Here is a 16,459-nt window from a genome sequence, read left to right as displayed (position 1 = left end):
AGATATGCGTCTTTAGAGAGAGAGAGTCAGGGATCAGCCATGACAGCCAACAGCAAAGATACAAGCATAGGCAATAAAAGCCCATCACAATTTACCTTGTTTGCTATGGTGGAAAAAGTTGGAACAGGGTTGCCCTGGTTACTACAACAGCTACCCACTCTCACATGCTCTTAACCATAGAGTGCTTTCCTTCTTTGTTCTGGTGGTCTCTCTGCACTTTCCAGAAATCATCAGAAGTAGCTGGTGCCTCATTCAATCCAAAGTAAAACCATGAAGTCTGTTGGCCTCATGGCAAAGAATATCAGATGACAGGTAAGAGATTGGAAGCTCTGAGACTTTCCCATCCCATGGAACATATGGACAATGTCCCAGGGCCACAGAGTTCTAGGATTGATCAATTTCTTTCTTTTTTCCTTTTATTTTTGAGCGAGGGTGGGGGTGAGTGGGTACCAGGGATTGAATTTAGAGGCATTCAACCACTGAGCCACATCCTCAGCCCTATTTTGCATTTTATTTTAAAAATAGGGTTTCACTGAATTGCTTAGTTGCTGAGCCTTGCCAAGTTGCTGAGGCTACCTATGAACTCTTGATCCTCCTGCCTCAGCCTCTCAAGCCACTGGGATTACAGGTATGCGCCACTACACCCAGCAGATTGACCAATTTCAGTTTCCACTGACCAGCATTGAGAAGCATCCAGGATGGGTCTGAGCACCACCTATAGTGCTCCTTCTCTGGGGATCCTGCCATTCACTCTGCACGGAAGTGGACACTGAGCTGAGGTATCCTGGACTTGCTGCTTATACTGACCCAGATCCTAGAAATCAAGTTAGGGTTCTGATGGCAAATTCACCTGCATGGTGTAATGTGGCCACAAATAACTAAGCTCCATAAAAGCTTTTAATGGGGGTAAAATGTACCAGTACAATACTAAATTAAAAAACAGGATATAGAAACTTATTGTATAATATACTCTCAGCTATGTAAAAATGTGCTAGGCAGAATCTATAAGGAAATTGCAAACAAACAAACAAACAAACAGTAACATTTTTCTTTCTGATAGGAGTAGAAGCACTAGTTACCTTTTTTACAGTTTTCTGTACTCCCCTAGTTTTCTACAATGAACATCTACTAAAGGAACTTATTTTTCCCTATAATAAAAAGAAGCGAGGGAAGATGTTTAGTCCTGATAGAGAATTCCTTTCTAATCTGTTTCCTAACAATAAATGCAATAAAACAGAACTATTTGACACATGCCAGTGTATTTACTATAAGCTAGTTCTTTTAGATTATGAATTTTTGAAAGAGGAAACCTCTTCTACTTAAAGAAGTCAAATACCTCATTAGAGGTAAGGGTTGTTAGCCAAACTTATTGTGCTGTGTTTATGTGGTATAACTTTAAAAGTAAGACAAACAGAATGGATCTTGAAATTAAAGATGACTTTCATTAGTGCAGTGTAAATTAGTGTTCCCTTCAAGGCAGTCACCTAGAAAAACTATTAATCTGCTACTAGTTTTACTATTTCTCAAAATATTTTTTTGGAATGATCTGTAGAACTGCTCAGGAAAATCTTGTTACTTCAGTCTCTCCCTGTTTTTAACCAAAAATGGTTTTACCAGTTTGATGTGTCATTCACCTTACATGACTTCAAGTATTCTTGGCCTGTCCTAAAAAAACTATTCTCATAGATTAAAGATCACCAACCACTGAGATTATTTTCTTTTAAATGCCACAGACATTGAAAACATTTCTGAAACATACGTTTCCTAGGTATGTTATGAGTAATAACAGCATTCTTGCAATACCTGACTGATTCCCCAAGATGATTGATTACTCTGAAGAGACTAATTTTGGGGAAAGATGTAAAGGATCCATTATAGGTTAATGAAAAGCCTAGATAAAGACTGGAATTAGCTTGACTTTGCTTTCCAGTAAAAAATAACAAAAAGGTATTAGAAACCAAAGATTTCCCAGTGTAACAGGTGAAAAATCATTAGTTGCTTTGGTCTTTTCTTAGGACCATCACTGGTGAAATCCCAGGCTGGAAACTTCAGTGGCTCCTCCCCAGAAAACAAAGCTTATAAAAAACTAGACTATACTACCTCTTCTTTCCATATGTCCTGTTCATCATTTGTCAACACTAGTTTCACATTAGAATCACCTGGGGAGCTTTAAAAAAAATCCAGTTGACTGGAAAACTCTAGACAAGGGAATCTGAATCTTAGAGAACATCGGTATATATGTATACGGTTATGTGTATACTGTGTGCTCTTTCCTTTTCTTCTTCCTCCCTGCCTTCCAAGTCCCAGATAATTTGGATGTGTTGAAGTACAGTAAGGGGTGAAGATCTTCATTTTCATATTATTATGTAATTCATAAAAACAAAAACTAGAGAATATTGCTTGCCCCATATGTTCAGTGTTAGGAAATAATGTAAAAAAAAAAAAAATGAGAGATAGGAAGCACACAGTTCTCTAGTTGACTAAGCTCACAGCAGATGGAAACACAGAGGCACAGACAAGTGATGAAACCATACCACAGCCTAGCCATCAAAGGTGATTCTGCTTTCTTCTTTTGGCTATCTGCAGACTCTAAATTTTGCACAATGAAAATAAAACTTTTGTAATACCTATGATCACGCTGACAAATTATTGACTTAAGAGAGTAAAACCCCACATACCAGTAGTGTCTTGGGCAGTCACGTCCACACCATGGGCAACCATGACCCTGAGGCACTCCACGTGTCCTTTTGTAGCTGCAAGATGAAAACTGGAGAGAGAGGAAAACACATCTGCTTAGGATTGCCACACTTTACATTCATCTCTAACAAAGCTTTTTGCGTCCTCATGTGTATTTTTTTTTCCCACTTGAGCTCCACAACTACCTGCTGAGTGAGTATTATTATCATCCTCATTTCATTTATTTGCATTTTTAATTTTTTAAATGTTGCCTAGGTTGGTTTCAAACTCCTGGGCTCCAGTGATCCTCCTGCTCAGCCTTATGAGCAGCTGGAACAATTGGTGAGCACCACCAACTTAACCTTGTTTTAAAGATGAGGACACAGAGCCTCACTATGGTCTGAAAATTTGTTCACTGACCCCTTTTCTTTCTTTTCTTTTTTGTTTTTGTTTTTATTTTTGGTGCTAGGGTTGAACCCAGGCTCTCATGCATGCTAAGCACATACTCTACCACTGAGCTACATCCCACCTCCTCTCTGACATATTCTATTAATGATGGAGCAGGAGCTTGATCTTACCTCTTTCAACCCAAAGTTCAGGCTTGAAAAAATTTAAGATTTGATCACATATTTATCTCTTTATGAATCAACAGAGAGCTCCAACTAGATTGAGTTTCTAAATAAATATTATCTTTTTTCTTTGTCTAGCATTTACTTTTACCAATGCCATCATTTCTTCTTGTTTTTGGGGGGTGGGGGGTGGAGAGAGCACTGAAGATTGAACCCAGGGGTGCTTAACCACTGAACTACCTCCCCAGCCCTTTTTAGTTTTTATTTTGAAACAGGGTCTCACTAAGTTGCTTGAGGCCTCACTAAGCTGCTGAATCTGGCTTTGAACTTGTGATCCTCCTGCCTCAGCCTCCCAAGCCACTAGGATTACAAGTGTGTGCCATAGCGCCTGGCACAACGCCATCATTTCTACATAATGCACACTCTAAAAAGAAACCTGTCTAAGTCACAGAGGTCAAAGTTCTTGGACAATGCCAAAAGCAAGGCTGTGCTTTAGATGAACATAGTGACATACAACATCCATTAAGTGCCTACTTTACACTTCTAGATACTGACTTTTCCTTCCCACGACAGTGGTTTAGGGGAGCCCTGTCACTGTCTACCTCCGATGGCAGGATTCTATACTCAGTTGCAAACAGCACTGGAGAAAGCCCACAAAAGGCTCCAGAACTCAGTGACATGGAGTACAAACCATGCTCTACGACATCTTTAGTTGGACTATTAAAAGAAGGGATCACAGCCAAATGCCACACCAATGATCCCAGGGTGAAGGGCACTTCTGCAGGTAGAAAGAAGCAAAGTGTACCACCTGCCGTCAGGCCCAGAGGCTGAGATGGCCACAGGCTTCAAGAGTCTCCACCACGGAGACCTTCCTGCCTCTCCATCTCTTTCCTGAAGAGAGAGGTTTACAAGCCTCCAGTTCTCCTCCTCCCTTGGTCTGTATCTCTCAAATGAATGCCCAGGCATTATTTTCTGTCAGGGCAGGATCTATCATCAGAGCCCAGGGTCACAAGCAGCTGGCAAGTCCCAGAGCTAATATTTGAACCCAAGTGGGTCTGACTCCAGCCCTTTGTCCTTCGTAGGTAAGTTGAGTGAAGGGGACAGATTATCAAGTGAGAACACTTCAAGTCTGTTTGTAAATCAGGCATAACATAATTAACTATGTGCTTTGGGGAAATTGGATCAACCTCTCTGTGCTTAAGTTTCCTCCACTGTAAAGTGGAAGAACTAAGTCAAATGATTTTTAAGGATCCTCTGTCTCTTACATTTTGCTTTTCTGTCTACCTGGTTCTGATTATACCAATTGTTTGTGAAGCAATCTGTACATAATGTCTCTTTACAATCAAAATTCACTTTGGAGTGATTCCACATTAAGTAAAGCATTGATTACATGGAATGATTTGGAAATGTGGTGACTTGTTTAAATTGAATTCCTGTTTAAACACAGCTTAGCCAAAAGAATACCCCTAAAAGGCAGGACAATAATATCCCTGTTTTTCACCACATTGGAGGAAGGCTTAATTTTGTAAAAAGTTTAATTTAAGTGATTATTCTTTTATTTTAACTAATCTTTGTAGAAGGTTTCTAAAAATTCACCAGCCTTATAACAATATAGATAACATAATTAATTGCTTTTGAGGAAATAAAGTCACCATCAAAAGACTCAGGTTTCAGTTCCTTGAACTCTGCTTTCAGGGGTACTAACCCAAAGCTCCTGAACTACTAAGTCCTAAAATTGATTATATTGGTCTTCTTTTCTAGGTCTGTGTATTTGCTTTTAAACTGTTAACCTTTTATCTCCTTTGACCGGGAAGAACTAAATCAAAAGTATCTCAAAAGCAGGGTAGCCATAGGCTACTTTGAAGATAGACTGGGAAAGTGATTACTCTGTACACAGGTGCATATACCCATTACTTAACGTTTTTCCCCCCTTTTGGTACCAGGGATTGAACCTAGGGGTGCTTAACCACTGAGCAATATCCCCAGCCTTTTTGTTTATATTTTATTTAGAGACAGGGTTTCACTGAGTTGTTTAGGGCCTTGCCAAGTTGCTGAGGCTGGCTTTGAACTCAAGATCCTCATGCCTCAACTTCCTGAGCTGTTGGGACTACAGGCATGTGCTACCACATCTGGCTCCACCTAACTTTTGATTAAATTATAACCTACATAAATAAAACTGCACATATCATACAGCCTGGTAACTTTACAAGCAGATGTAATCTCACCTTCAAACACATCAAGCAACAGAACATGGTCCAGGACCTTGAAGCTTTCCTTCCAGGCTTGCATCCCTGAAGCTCTGCATGGTCCTTTCTAGTTACCACCTCCCTCAGAGAGGATATTTATAGTTTTTTCTATTCTAAAGTGTTTTAGATTGCCTCTGAATCATATATTATATTTATGGGTGATTCAAATTGCAGATACATTTGATAAGAGCACTGCTATAGGCCACTACTATAGTTTGGTAAATGTAATCTGTTGGACATAACTTGATATTCATCAAATGACTTGAAATTGCAGGGATTCAAGGTCAGTACTTGGAAGGCCAATAATCATTCCAAGATGGGGAAAGTGTTATTTCAAATCTCACACAAGAAACTTCTTAGACATTGTTTTTAAAGGAAACCTCTAGTGTCAATCAAAATTGACCTCTCTGTTGGCTGTAACACATCTTTTGATGGATGCAATTAAATAAAGGTTTCATTGACTATGCTTTAAAAAATTATGTGTGTGGGGGAGTGGGGGTTGTTTTGTTCTGCCTCTCCAATTAAGAGTTTAGAACAGGGAGTGACTTTTTTCTCTCTTCTTGGGATTCTCCAACCATTTTCCTGCAGAATATTGGTATCCTGCTAAGAAAGAGTATTTTCCCAATTTATGATTGTCTCCCATATTTTACCAAACGCTTCAGGACTTACTATCCTTAGCAAAGTACAAATATAAGTAATTAGAAACAGCTCACCATAAGGGCAAATATTTGTGCTTGTAACTTTATACCACACCTATCTAATAATCATCACATTTTTAGATAGCAAAGTCATTCATGTGGGTCAATTAAACATATTATTTCTGGGCCTCAAAAAGGCTCTAATTTCCAGGTGTCTGTTGTGTTCTGCTGTCACACAAAAATTGCTGTCTACTTTCTAAGACACAGGATCATAGGCATAAGCCTACAATGCAGGAAAGGAGACAGCAGATCATTTTAGTCATCATTTTAGTTTCTGATTTATTTTTTTTTTCAGATAGATATGGAGTCATTTATCCTTCCTTCTCACTGAGCATGCAATTCTAGCAAATGGGAGCAAACCCACAAGACACAATAAACAGGTCTTCTCGTAGGGGAGAGTCACCATGCTATGCCTTCTATTTGCCCCTCTGGAGCTGCCCTCTCCCTTTAGCTCTGGGTCCATGGCCCAGGAGACAATCCTCCAGTGCACTGTAACCAATGGGCTACCATGTCCTTTGGCTTCTTGTGGAGTTTGAACAATGGTTAGTGCTTATGAGAGTAAGAAGATGAGGAAAGATTCAGAGCATGATCTTTCCCATTGACCCCCTCCAAGTCACACATTGGCGGCGGCCATCTTTCCTCTAGGAAAGCCACAGCTATGAAGGCCACAGTTCTGACTTTCCCAAAGCTACAATTGTGGCTCTTTCTGGCTTTGGGTATTTGTTCTCTCTCCTCGTCCCTCCAGGTCAAGGGTAGAAAAGATTCCCACTATTGCTAGCCTGGAGCTGCATTCCCAACCTTGTTGGTTTCCTTTAACTTTGCGATTATTTGTAAACAGTTCCTTTTTTAAACTCTCATCAGCCACTCTTTGACAGTGCTACCTATTTCCTGGCGGATACTGAACATGCCACGCTTGGATATTTTTGTATGTGGTCATCCACAGGATGAACCCATAAGTTCCAGTGGATATTATTTAATTATATATTTGTAAGGAAAAATTCAGGTTTTGTAAAAAATTGTATTAACATATATCATTAGATTAAAAAGATATTTGAGTTTGAGTATTGTGGTTTAAATGCTTTAAAGGAAAAATATGCCATATAACTATAATTACACAGAATATGGTGATTTCTGATAGGGTCTTAGTTTTCTAATATGGTAGAGAACAGTTTAAAGGGTTCAAGATTAAACTCTTCTAAGATTTAGGGGAAACAAAACAAAACAAAACAAAAAAACCCTTAATCAATCAAGAGCTAGTAGACTAGCACACCTTGCAAGAAAAAAAAAAAAGCTAGTGTGGATTTACTTTTAAAAAGATACATTCACAACAATACATAATGGTACACAAGTGCACACACACACACACACACAAAACAATTACAACAAAAGCAAAATTTAAAGCAAACAAATAAACCAAACCCACACATATCTTTACAGCCCAACCATGCCTGTAATTTGTAAGACTTAATGTGAAGACACTCAGAAAACAAAATTGTAACAGCTCCTAAACACTCCCATATGCTGAAGTTTTGTTTCTTGCACTTGATGTAAACTCTAGTGGACTTATTTAGTTTTATTAGCATCCCTGATACTGTTCATTAAAGTACATGCTGTGGTCTGAAACTAGGAAAGTCTTACAAGTTCTATGGGCATATCCTATGAAATAACAAAGATTCTTCAGTGATAAATTACAAGAAAAAGAAAATTCACTAAAACCTTCTATACTATTTACAATATATATATAAAAAATATGCATTTATATGCACACATATGTATATATATGACATATATACTGCTCCATACTATAGTCTATTATTAAAAATCTGCAGATAAGATTTAGGAAAAGAAAAAATAAGAAAAGATAGCTACTCTGCAGTTATTTTGATATCCATTGAACACTCTGATTAATTTCTTATAATTACCTACCTAAAAGGATAATAATCTAATACTCTGACTAATAGTATGTCATTGCCATTGCTTTTTAGTCATAAAATCACTTTACCATTTAACTTGGAACATGGTGTTTATAAGCTGCAAGAGCTTGCTAAATCAGTTGCCACATAAAAGAAAACCAAAATGGTTGATATGCTGGTACAGCTTTGGCTAATTTTTATGAAAGATGTACAAATGCAGAAAATTAAGACACAGATTTAACACTAGAGTGACTTTGGCACCAAACCCTTAGAAACTATCTCCTTTATATTATGGTAGCACATATGTTCAGTCTAGCTATCTTATACATAAATAATCAATTACCCACAGGAAGAGCTGGGTCATTTTGTTTATTTCCCTGGGAAAGAAAGTTCTAGAAGAGAGGAGCCCTGCCTTCTTTCCCTCATTCCCCAAGCTAAAAGAAGCTATTTGTCAGGAGTGGGGTAAATACCACCGTATAGAAGGGCAAGGTGGGGAAATACATGGTGATAACTTTTGTTTATCTAATTTGGTTATCTAATCATCTCAAAGTTTTAAAATTTAGGAAGTCAAGTTCTCATTATATCTACTCTCCATGATTTTGCAAAATTAAAGCTTGGAATACGCTTTAACATTATTAAAGCTTAGCAGAGGACAAAAATATGCAGTCAGATGACAAGTATAATAAGGAATATATCAAGAAGCGTGCTATTAGGGAGGTAGAACGTGTAATTTTTAAGGGCTCAGACTAAATAGTTTCAACATTCATTTTGCCACTTGATAGTGTAATCTCAGGTAGGAGTTCTCTGTATCCCAGCTTCCTCATTTGTAAAATGGGCTGTGGAGAATAAATGAATTGTACGTAAAGTACTTAGCAAAACATGAAGCAACTGGCAAATACTATTAAAAAAAAAAAGGCCACCAATTATCGTAGCCTCACTCACATACAAAGTAGACTCTGTGACATGTTGCTTAATGAAAGGAATTGTTTCAACATTCAGAAAAGTCAGGCTAGCAGAAGTTAAGTCAAAAGCATCATAACCCTAAAAACCAAAGGGCCAGAGAGGAGAGGGATAAAAGCTATGTGCTTTTCCAGTGAGTGGAAACTTGGGAAAAAAGTTGTAGACAGTCACAGACTACAAAAGCCACCCAAGACCAGCCTTGTCTAAGGCTCACACTTGAGCTGCTTGCATTCTGGCACCTTCCACGGAAGTGATAATCCTCAGTGCAGGGTTCGGCAGCAGTGAGCCATTAACATTTAGCCTCTGAATGTGAACCAGAGGCAGAGCCAACATTTAGTAAGATATTCCAGTAGAAAGTTGGGCATCATTGGGTAGAAAAACACAACTTGTCAGTGACACAACCTGGATTTACTGATGACAATTTACAGATTTCCTTTCTTATACAGTAACTGACAAATGTAGACATCCTCAGTGGAGGCAGGCTGGGAGGCTGGCAGGCTCAGGCCAGCCTCTATCTGGTGGCAGGCAGAGGGACTGTGGGTTACTGAAGGCTTATGGAGCAGATGGTGTCCCAGGTCAGCACCAAATTAAGAGCATGATCGATGCCCTCTAATGGCCTGTGTCCTGGATAACTGGTTGAAAGAATAAACCTCTACATAAAGACAGTAAATAGATTGGAATGAGATAAATGGGGTTGGGTTGGGGGTGATGTAGAAGGTTGATTAACCACCCCCGGCCACACACACACCCTTAGACAGTATTCTTGACAATGTGAATTGGGTATTGGAGCTAATTCAAGTGTGGGATAATCATTTTGATATTTCTACAGATAGCTGTCTATTTTTATATACTGTTACTACTATAGCTAAATACATTCGTTTACACATTCACTAGGATACTAGGGTATTGATGTGTCAAATTAAGCACTGAGAAATAACAGTGAATAAAACAAAGTTCCTTTGTTCCTGGAGCATGGATTTTAGAAGGAACACTAAAGATAAACCAGTGGTCTCAATACATGCACAAACACACATATACACCAGGATATTTGGCAATATCTGGGGACATTTTTTTTTCTTTATTGCCAGGGGGCACCAGAGACCAGAAATACTGCTGCGCATCCTACAAAAAAGATAAGACTGTTCCCCACAACAAAGGATTATCCACCCAGTCCAAACTATCCTAGTGCCCAGGTTGTGAAACGCTGTGGTAAACCATTAAAAGGCATGTACAACACTGAAAAATAATTCCATTAAAAAAAAATTAGAGAGTAAAGAAGAAAAGCGACATATTTTTATTTTTTTATTGTGATATAATCCAACTACCATAATGTTCACTCCCATTTCTTAGTCCCCTTTGTCCCTGGAAATCATTAGCCTACTTTCTCTCTCTACTAATTAGCTTTTTCTGGATATTTCCTAAAGAGGATCCTACAGTACATGGTCCCCTGTATCTGGCTCCTTTGCTTTGGCATGTTTTCTGGTTCTCTCATGCTGTACTCTCAGTACTGCACTTCTTCCTTAATGAGTTCTATTTTAGGAGTATTCTACATTGTTCATCCATTTGTTACAAGATGTACATCTGGATTTTTTTTTTCTACTTGGGGTTATTGTTACTGTTAAAACATTTGTATATAGGGTTCGTGTGGACATATATTTTCATTTCTAGTAGGTATAAGCCAAGGAGTGGAATTACTGAGTCATATGCTAAACATATTTAATTTTCTAGGAACTGCTAAACTCTTTTCTAAAGCTACTGCACCATTTTATATCTCTATCAACAATGTAGGAGGAGATCCAATTTCTCTACATCCTAGCCAAGACTTTTTATGTCTAGTAAATTTTAATTTAAGAAATGAGAATTTTAATTACAATCTAAAAAGTCTAGAGGCAAAACATTTAAGTCTTCTTAACAAGCTCTTTGAAGTAGTCAACTCAACTAATTATCAGCTGAAATTTCCTATAAAAAAGGAATATAAAAGAGTGAATGCAAAACAAATTAGGAACATCCTTTGGCTTTGTCTCTACATAAGCTTTTACTTCTAATTAAAAAGTGTGACCTTTCTGTTTAAAGATAAGAAATGTCATTCAAAAGTCCACATAACAATATATTTTATGAGAGACTTTGTTACCTGTTTATTTCTTTGTTTAGAGGGGTCAAGAATTCAGCAGAGGCAGAAAAACTATAAAAACTTTTTATCCACTCCTCTAACCCTAGGCCTAGTGACAAGGACACAGTTCACTAGTCAGGGATATCCATGGTGGACTCCATATTCTGATGCAGCTAAAGTGACAGCACTTCAGCAGCCTTAGTCTTAGCTACTCAGAGAGTGGTGCATGGACCAGGAGTTGGGGGCTGGGGATGTGGCTCAGTGGTTAGGTGCCCATGGGTTCAATCCTAGGTTCCCCTCAAAAAAGACACGTGAGCTTTTGGGGCCCTACCCCACATCTACTAAATGACAAATGCTGCTGGCACAAGGTCCCCAGTTGACCTAGTGTGTACCCTCACGCATGAGAAGTACTGCTCTAAATGGAGGACAAGTTAAAAGCCTCACACCATCATTTTTTGCCAAGGCACCCATTGTTTCATGGTCTTTTGAAAACATAATCCCCTGAGCCTTAAAAACAATTGCACAGATATGTTCCACACACAAAAAAAGGAATCCCCATTGGGTCATGTTTCATTGCAATTCAGGATGTGTAGTTTTGCTTATAAGACTCAGCCAGGGCCCTTCAACAGAGACGTAACTAAAAGACACAAATAAGCAGCCCAAAGGTTTATATAAAATTACTTTGATCCTTTGATGCTTATTGATATTTGGAATGTTGTTGCTATTGTCACTTGGAAAGATCCCAAGCTTTCAGGGCTTGAAAGTTTGTTGCACTCTGACATTCTCCCTCTCTATCACTCCTGACCTCCCTCCACACCCGCCCCAAGAAAGAGTCAACTCAAAGAGCAGCCGGAGGGCAGGCTGAGTATAGGCTGGAGGAAGTGACAGAGGAGCAGGAGGAGGAGGCAGTGAGAAACTGGAGGGCTCTTTGGGAGGACCAGGAAGCACAGCTATTGGCTGCTTTGTTGCTTCTTGATGGTGGCTGTGATCACTCTAGTTCCCTCCTTCTAAACCCTGTTTAAGGTTTAGATGACAGCAACATCATCAACTACGAATCTAGTCTATTGAAACACTGTACTAAGAGTGTCTTATCCTCATTGCAGGCTTTTAGGGGGTCAGAATAAATCATTATGGTTCTCACTTTACAGCAGAGGAAACAGGCACAGAGTTTACCAACTTGCCAAAAAGTCCCAGAATGAACAAATACAGGAGTTTGTACTCTAATGTACTTGTAGCGACATAGTTCTGAATGTCTTAAATACAGTCTGAAAAACTCTTAAAAAAAAAAAAAATGGTGCCTGAGTCCTAACTCAGGCATTATAGATTATAGCCCGGAACGGGCCCTTCACTGATAAGTAGCATTGCTTGTCAATCACTCTGCAAATTGAAATGCTATGCGTTATAACTCACTATTTGTGTGGCTCTTCAACAAACAAAGTTGAAACTAAAAACTGGCAGTATTTGGCAAAAAGCAAACATGGGCTTCTCACTGGGACATATTAGTTTTGCCAGGGATTAAAAAAAAAAAAAAAAAAGACAGGAATGTAATCCCAGCACTGAAGCAAACTGAGCCAGCAATGGAGGTTTCATTTCCTAAAAAAAAAAAAAAAAATTCATCAAAGTTGTGCAAACCCTCCCGAAATAAATACCTTGGGACAAGGCTGGCATATTTCCCAAGGCTCTTCACCAGAAGGGTACTTGAGCTGCTGCTATCCAAAAGACCATGAGTTATGGTCTGGAAAGTTCTTTCAATTTTCCAGAGTAATAATAAACACAATTCTGCTGGTTTCTGTTTGCCAGCTGAAACATATTGGAAGGAAATAGATATTCTCAAGGCTGCCTTTAGAAGACTTGATTTTCCAGACATATTCATTCACAGAAATTTTCACTAAAACCCAACACTTTCTTGCCACTTTCACCACCCAGACTCCAGGTACACAGAAGGCTGGACCACGATACAGTCTTCAAAATCTTCCCCACCACCTCTGAGACCAATTTCCAGTCCCCAAATCAAGCAAACAACCTACATTTAAAGAGCTGATCATGCACCAAACCCTACCAGAGATAGCCACATGTCAAAATTCCAGAGTGTTAGAATTTCCCAGAAGGATAACTTGTTTAGCATCTTTATTTCATAGACACAGAGACTCAGCCCCAACATTTCAGTGAAATTAGGGAATATATAAAAGATCAGGACTTTAACTTCCTGACCTAAGTCAGAGAGCAATTTCTCTTACTATACTCATATCTTTCTTCTTTCCTTTAAAAAAAAAATCCAAAAAAGGAGTCACCATACTCAGTAAAAGATTCAGAAGTAGTTGTTTCTTAAGAGCCTCATCATTTCAGTTCTGCAACAGGTGCCTCACATTTTGACCACCTAAAGTTGCTTCTATTTTTTAAATTAATAATTAATTAATTATTATTATTATTATCATTATTTACACAAACGGAGCACAACTTTTCATTTCTCTGGTTGTACATGATGTAGAGTCACACCATTCATGCAATCTATTTTTATCATACTCCTTTCTTAAGATGTTTTTCTGTATGTTCTCCTACTTAGGAGGCAGAGTCAGGAAATATTTATGATTAGGATTTAATCCAAAGTCCTTGCCATACTCTTCAAGGCTCTGCAGGAGGTGTCCTGGCTGGCCCCTCCACGTCACCTTCCAGCAGTCTCCCTGCACACAGGACTCCAGCCCACTGGCTCCTTGTGGTTTCTTGAGCCCATCAGGCACCCTCTCACCTCAGGGCCTTTGTTCTGCTCTTCTCTCCACCAGGAAAGTCACTCCTCCAGAAAACTGTCTCGCATTGTCCCCATTCCATTCAGGAATCTGCTCAAAGAGCCTTTCCTTCCCGAAGCTTAATCAAAGTGGCCCCTGCACTCTTTATTTTCTTTAGCGTACCTGTCTTTACAAGGAATGCTTGTTTATTGCCCGTCAGCCCCATTAGATGTGTGTTCCATTGTGCTGATATTTGGTCTTGCTGCTTTCAACATTCCTATGGCACAGAGTGACTTTTAGCTTTGTGGGGCTGGGGCATTGTTTGTTTGTTTTTAGATAATGCAAATCTTTAGCTTCGAATTTGCTTTTTTTATTCTAAAATTTTTTGAGTTTTCTCAGGTTAAGGTACAGCCATAAACTGTCATAACTGTGAATTTTTCTTAGTCATGCAGGTGCTTGGGAGAGAAATTGTGTCCTTTCGCCAAGTTCACCATCACAGGTGTACGGTGGGTTCCCCAAGCACGGGCCCAGGACTAGCAGTGTCAGCATCACCTGGAATATGTTAGAAATGCAAACTTTCAGGTTCCTGCTCAGATTCCAGGGGTGGAATCCAGCAAGACCCCTCAGCTGATTCTGAGGCACATTCAGTTTAACTTAGGATCACTGGCAAAGCAGGAAGACATGAACTACAACTCCAGTACTTTCTGGTTTTGCTCTCAATGCTACCATCCTCAAACCATTTCATACCAAAAGCTGTATGTACTGTGGATCACTAGAGAGGAGATATTGAAGAGTGAAAAGCTGAAAAGAAAAAATTTTTACAAGAATACAGTCTTCCAGTAAAGTCATTTAAATTCAGTTCACTCAACTAGTCTACATATTTAAAAAAAAAGCCCTTTTTAGCTCTAAAACCCTATGGTTCTAGCCCAACCCTCCAATTGTTTGTTGGAAGGTTGGGCACATCTTTGTTGCACATCTGAATTCTAGGTCACTAAGCTCAATGAGGATGGGCCCACATGGAATATTTCAGTTGGGGTGACCCTAAAAATAGGATTAAAAGGTCTGGAGTCCCATTTCAGATTATAATCTGAGGGTAAAGAAGGCAGTACAGTCTAAAGGCTTCTAATTATAAAAGCCCAGTAAAAGTAAATTCCTCTCTGCTGGTGGGTATTAACCCCACTGACCCATGAAGAAATCCCTCCAGCCAAAAGTCCCAATGCAGACCAGATTTCAGCAATTTCCAAGGCAACTGTAATAGCAACTCTGATCACTGCTTCTAGTAGAAACCATGTAGCAGACAGGTTGAGAAAGGGAAACAGTTGTTGCATTTCCCTGCTAAGTGGGTCTAGTAAATGAGACTGATGTAAAAAAAAATGGCCATAAAAATAACATTACTGTCCTTTTAGTGCCCATAATGTGGTAATTAATAGCATCAGCAATAATACTTCTAGGGACAGGGTTTCCAGAGGACAGGACAATGGAGACGCTGAGATGAAAGACCACGTACTCAAGAGCTAAGAGATCCCACAACATTTAATTTAAGCCATAGCTCTTTTTCTTCAGGACTGTCTGATTTCAAATGTGGCCTGGGAATAGTACTTGGACCTTATAAAATTTCCATTAGGACAAATTATTTGCATATTTATAGACACTGATATACCTCCAGACTCCAGCCTTGTCAGTTAAAACAAGTGATTTGTATTAATTTCCAAACCTTTCCAAGTCACACATTCCTTTTCATAGATTTATCCCAGGGTGACTAAGAATATCCCATGAGAAATACCTGAGAGAACCTGAGAAGGTCTTCTAAAAGGATGAACAAATAAACTATTTGCTGAATGGATGACACAGGCGAAAGCCCCTGGTCCAATATGATAACAATTCCTTTCTTACTAATTAGGGAAGGGTAGGTTCTAACCCTGGTAGCTTGATAACAGAGATAAGCACTTAGGTAACCAAGACTCGCAGATCCCGGGTGATTTGGGAGTGGCAGTTGCCTTCCACTTTGGAAATTAGCAAAGACTTCATGAAAGAGGTGGTAAAACCGATCACTGGATAATACACAGAATTCCACGGGATGGGCATTTAGGAAGGCAGGAGCAGAGGTGAGAAAGCAGGAGGGTTTGTGAAAGACAGGCGTGTGCTAGTGATCCTATATCCTGAACCCGTGAACTGCCCGGCTGCCGCTTAGCGTGAGAACCTCCTGCTCCAGCATGCCCTCTCGTGTGATGACTGAGGGCAGGTCACTGCCTGTGTGCTCCAAGATCCACCCTATCCTCCCCTGCTCTGCTCTGTATCACAGTGAACCATATTTCCCAGGCTCCCCTGACCTCTGCATTGGGGGCAGGTCGGGCTGGTGCCTTCCACAACAAGATGACCCAGGCAAAGGGCAAAGCCAGAGGGTTTTAGCCCTGGGCAATAATTACCCATTTGAGTGTTTAAAATCCTTCATATTCAATATACTTAATTCAACTTTGAAAACATTGAAACATTTTAAAATGAAAAATCCTGGGATCCTACCAATATTTTTTCAGTATAGTTTCTAATTTGCAAATCTATTTTTC

At 39.3% G+C, this 16,459-nt stretch overlaps 1 protein-coding gene across 4 annotated transcripts in view; it reads right to left on the bottom strand.

Annotated features, from left to right (window-relative positions):
• Nucleotides 1–16,459, bottom strand: part of Rai14 (retinoic acid induced 14) — a 136,348-nt gene that overhangs the window by 31,363 nt on the left and 88,526 nt on the right. For all 4 annotated transcript variants that reach the window (XM_078017255.1, XM_078017258.1, XM_078017253.1 and 1 more), the window contains exon 4: nt 2,679–2,767. In XM_078017255.1, the coding sequence (XP_077873381.1) occupies nt 2,679–2,767 (89 nt within the window). The remainder of the gene's footprint in view (nt 1–2,678; nt 2,768–16,459) is intronic.

Source organism: Ictidomys tridecemlineatus, chromosome 1, assembly GCF_052094955.1.
Source record: "Ictidomys tridecemlineatus isolate mIctTri1 chromosome 1, mIctTri1.hap1, whole genome shotgun sequence".
NCBI classification, from domain to species: domain Eukaryota; kingdom Metazoa; phylum Chordata; class Mammalia; order Rodentia; family Sciuridae; genus Ictidomys; species Ictidomys tridecemlineatus.
Note: the sequence above shows the minus strand (reverse complement) of the source record. Positions and strands in the feature narration are given on the sequence as shown.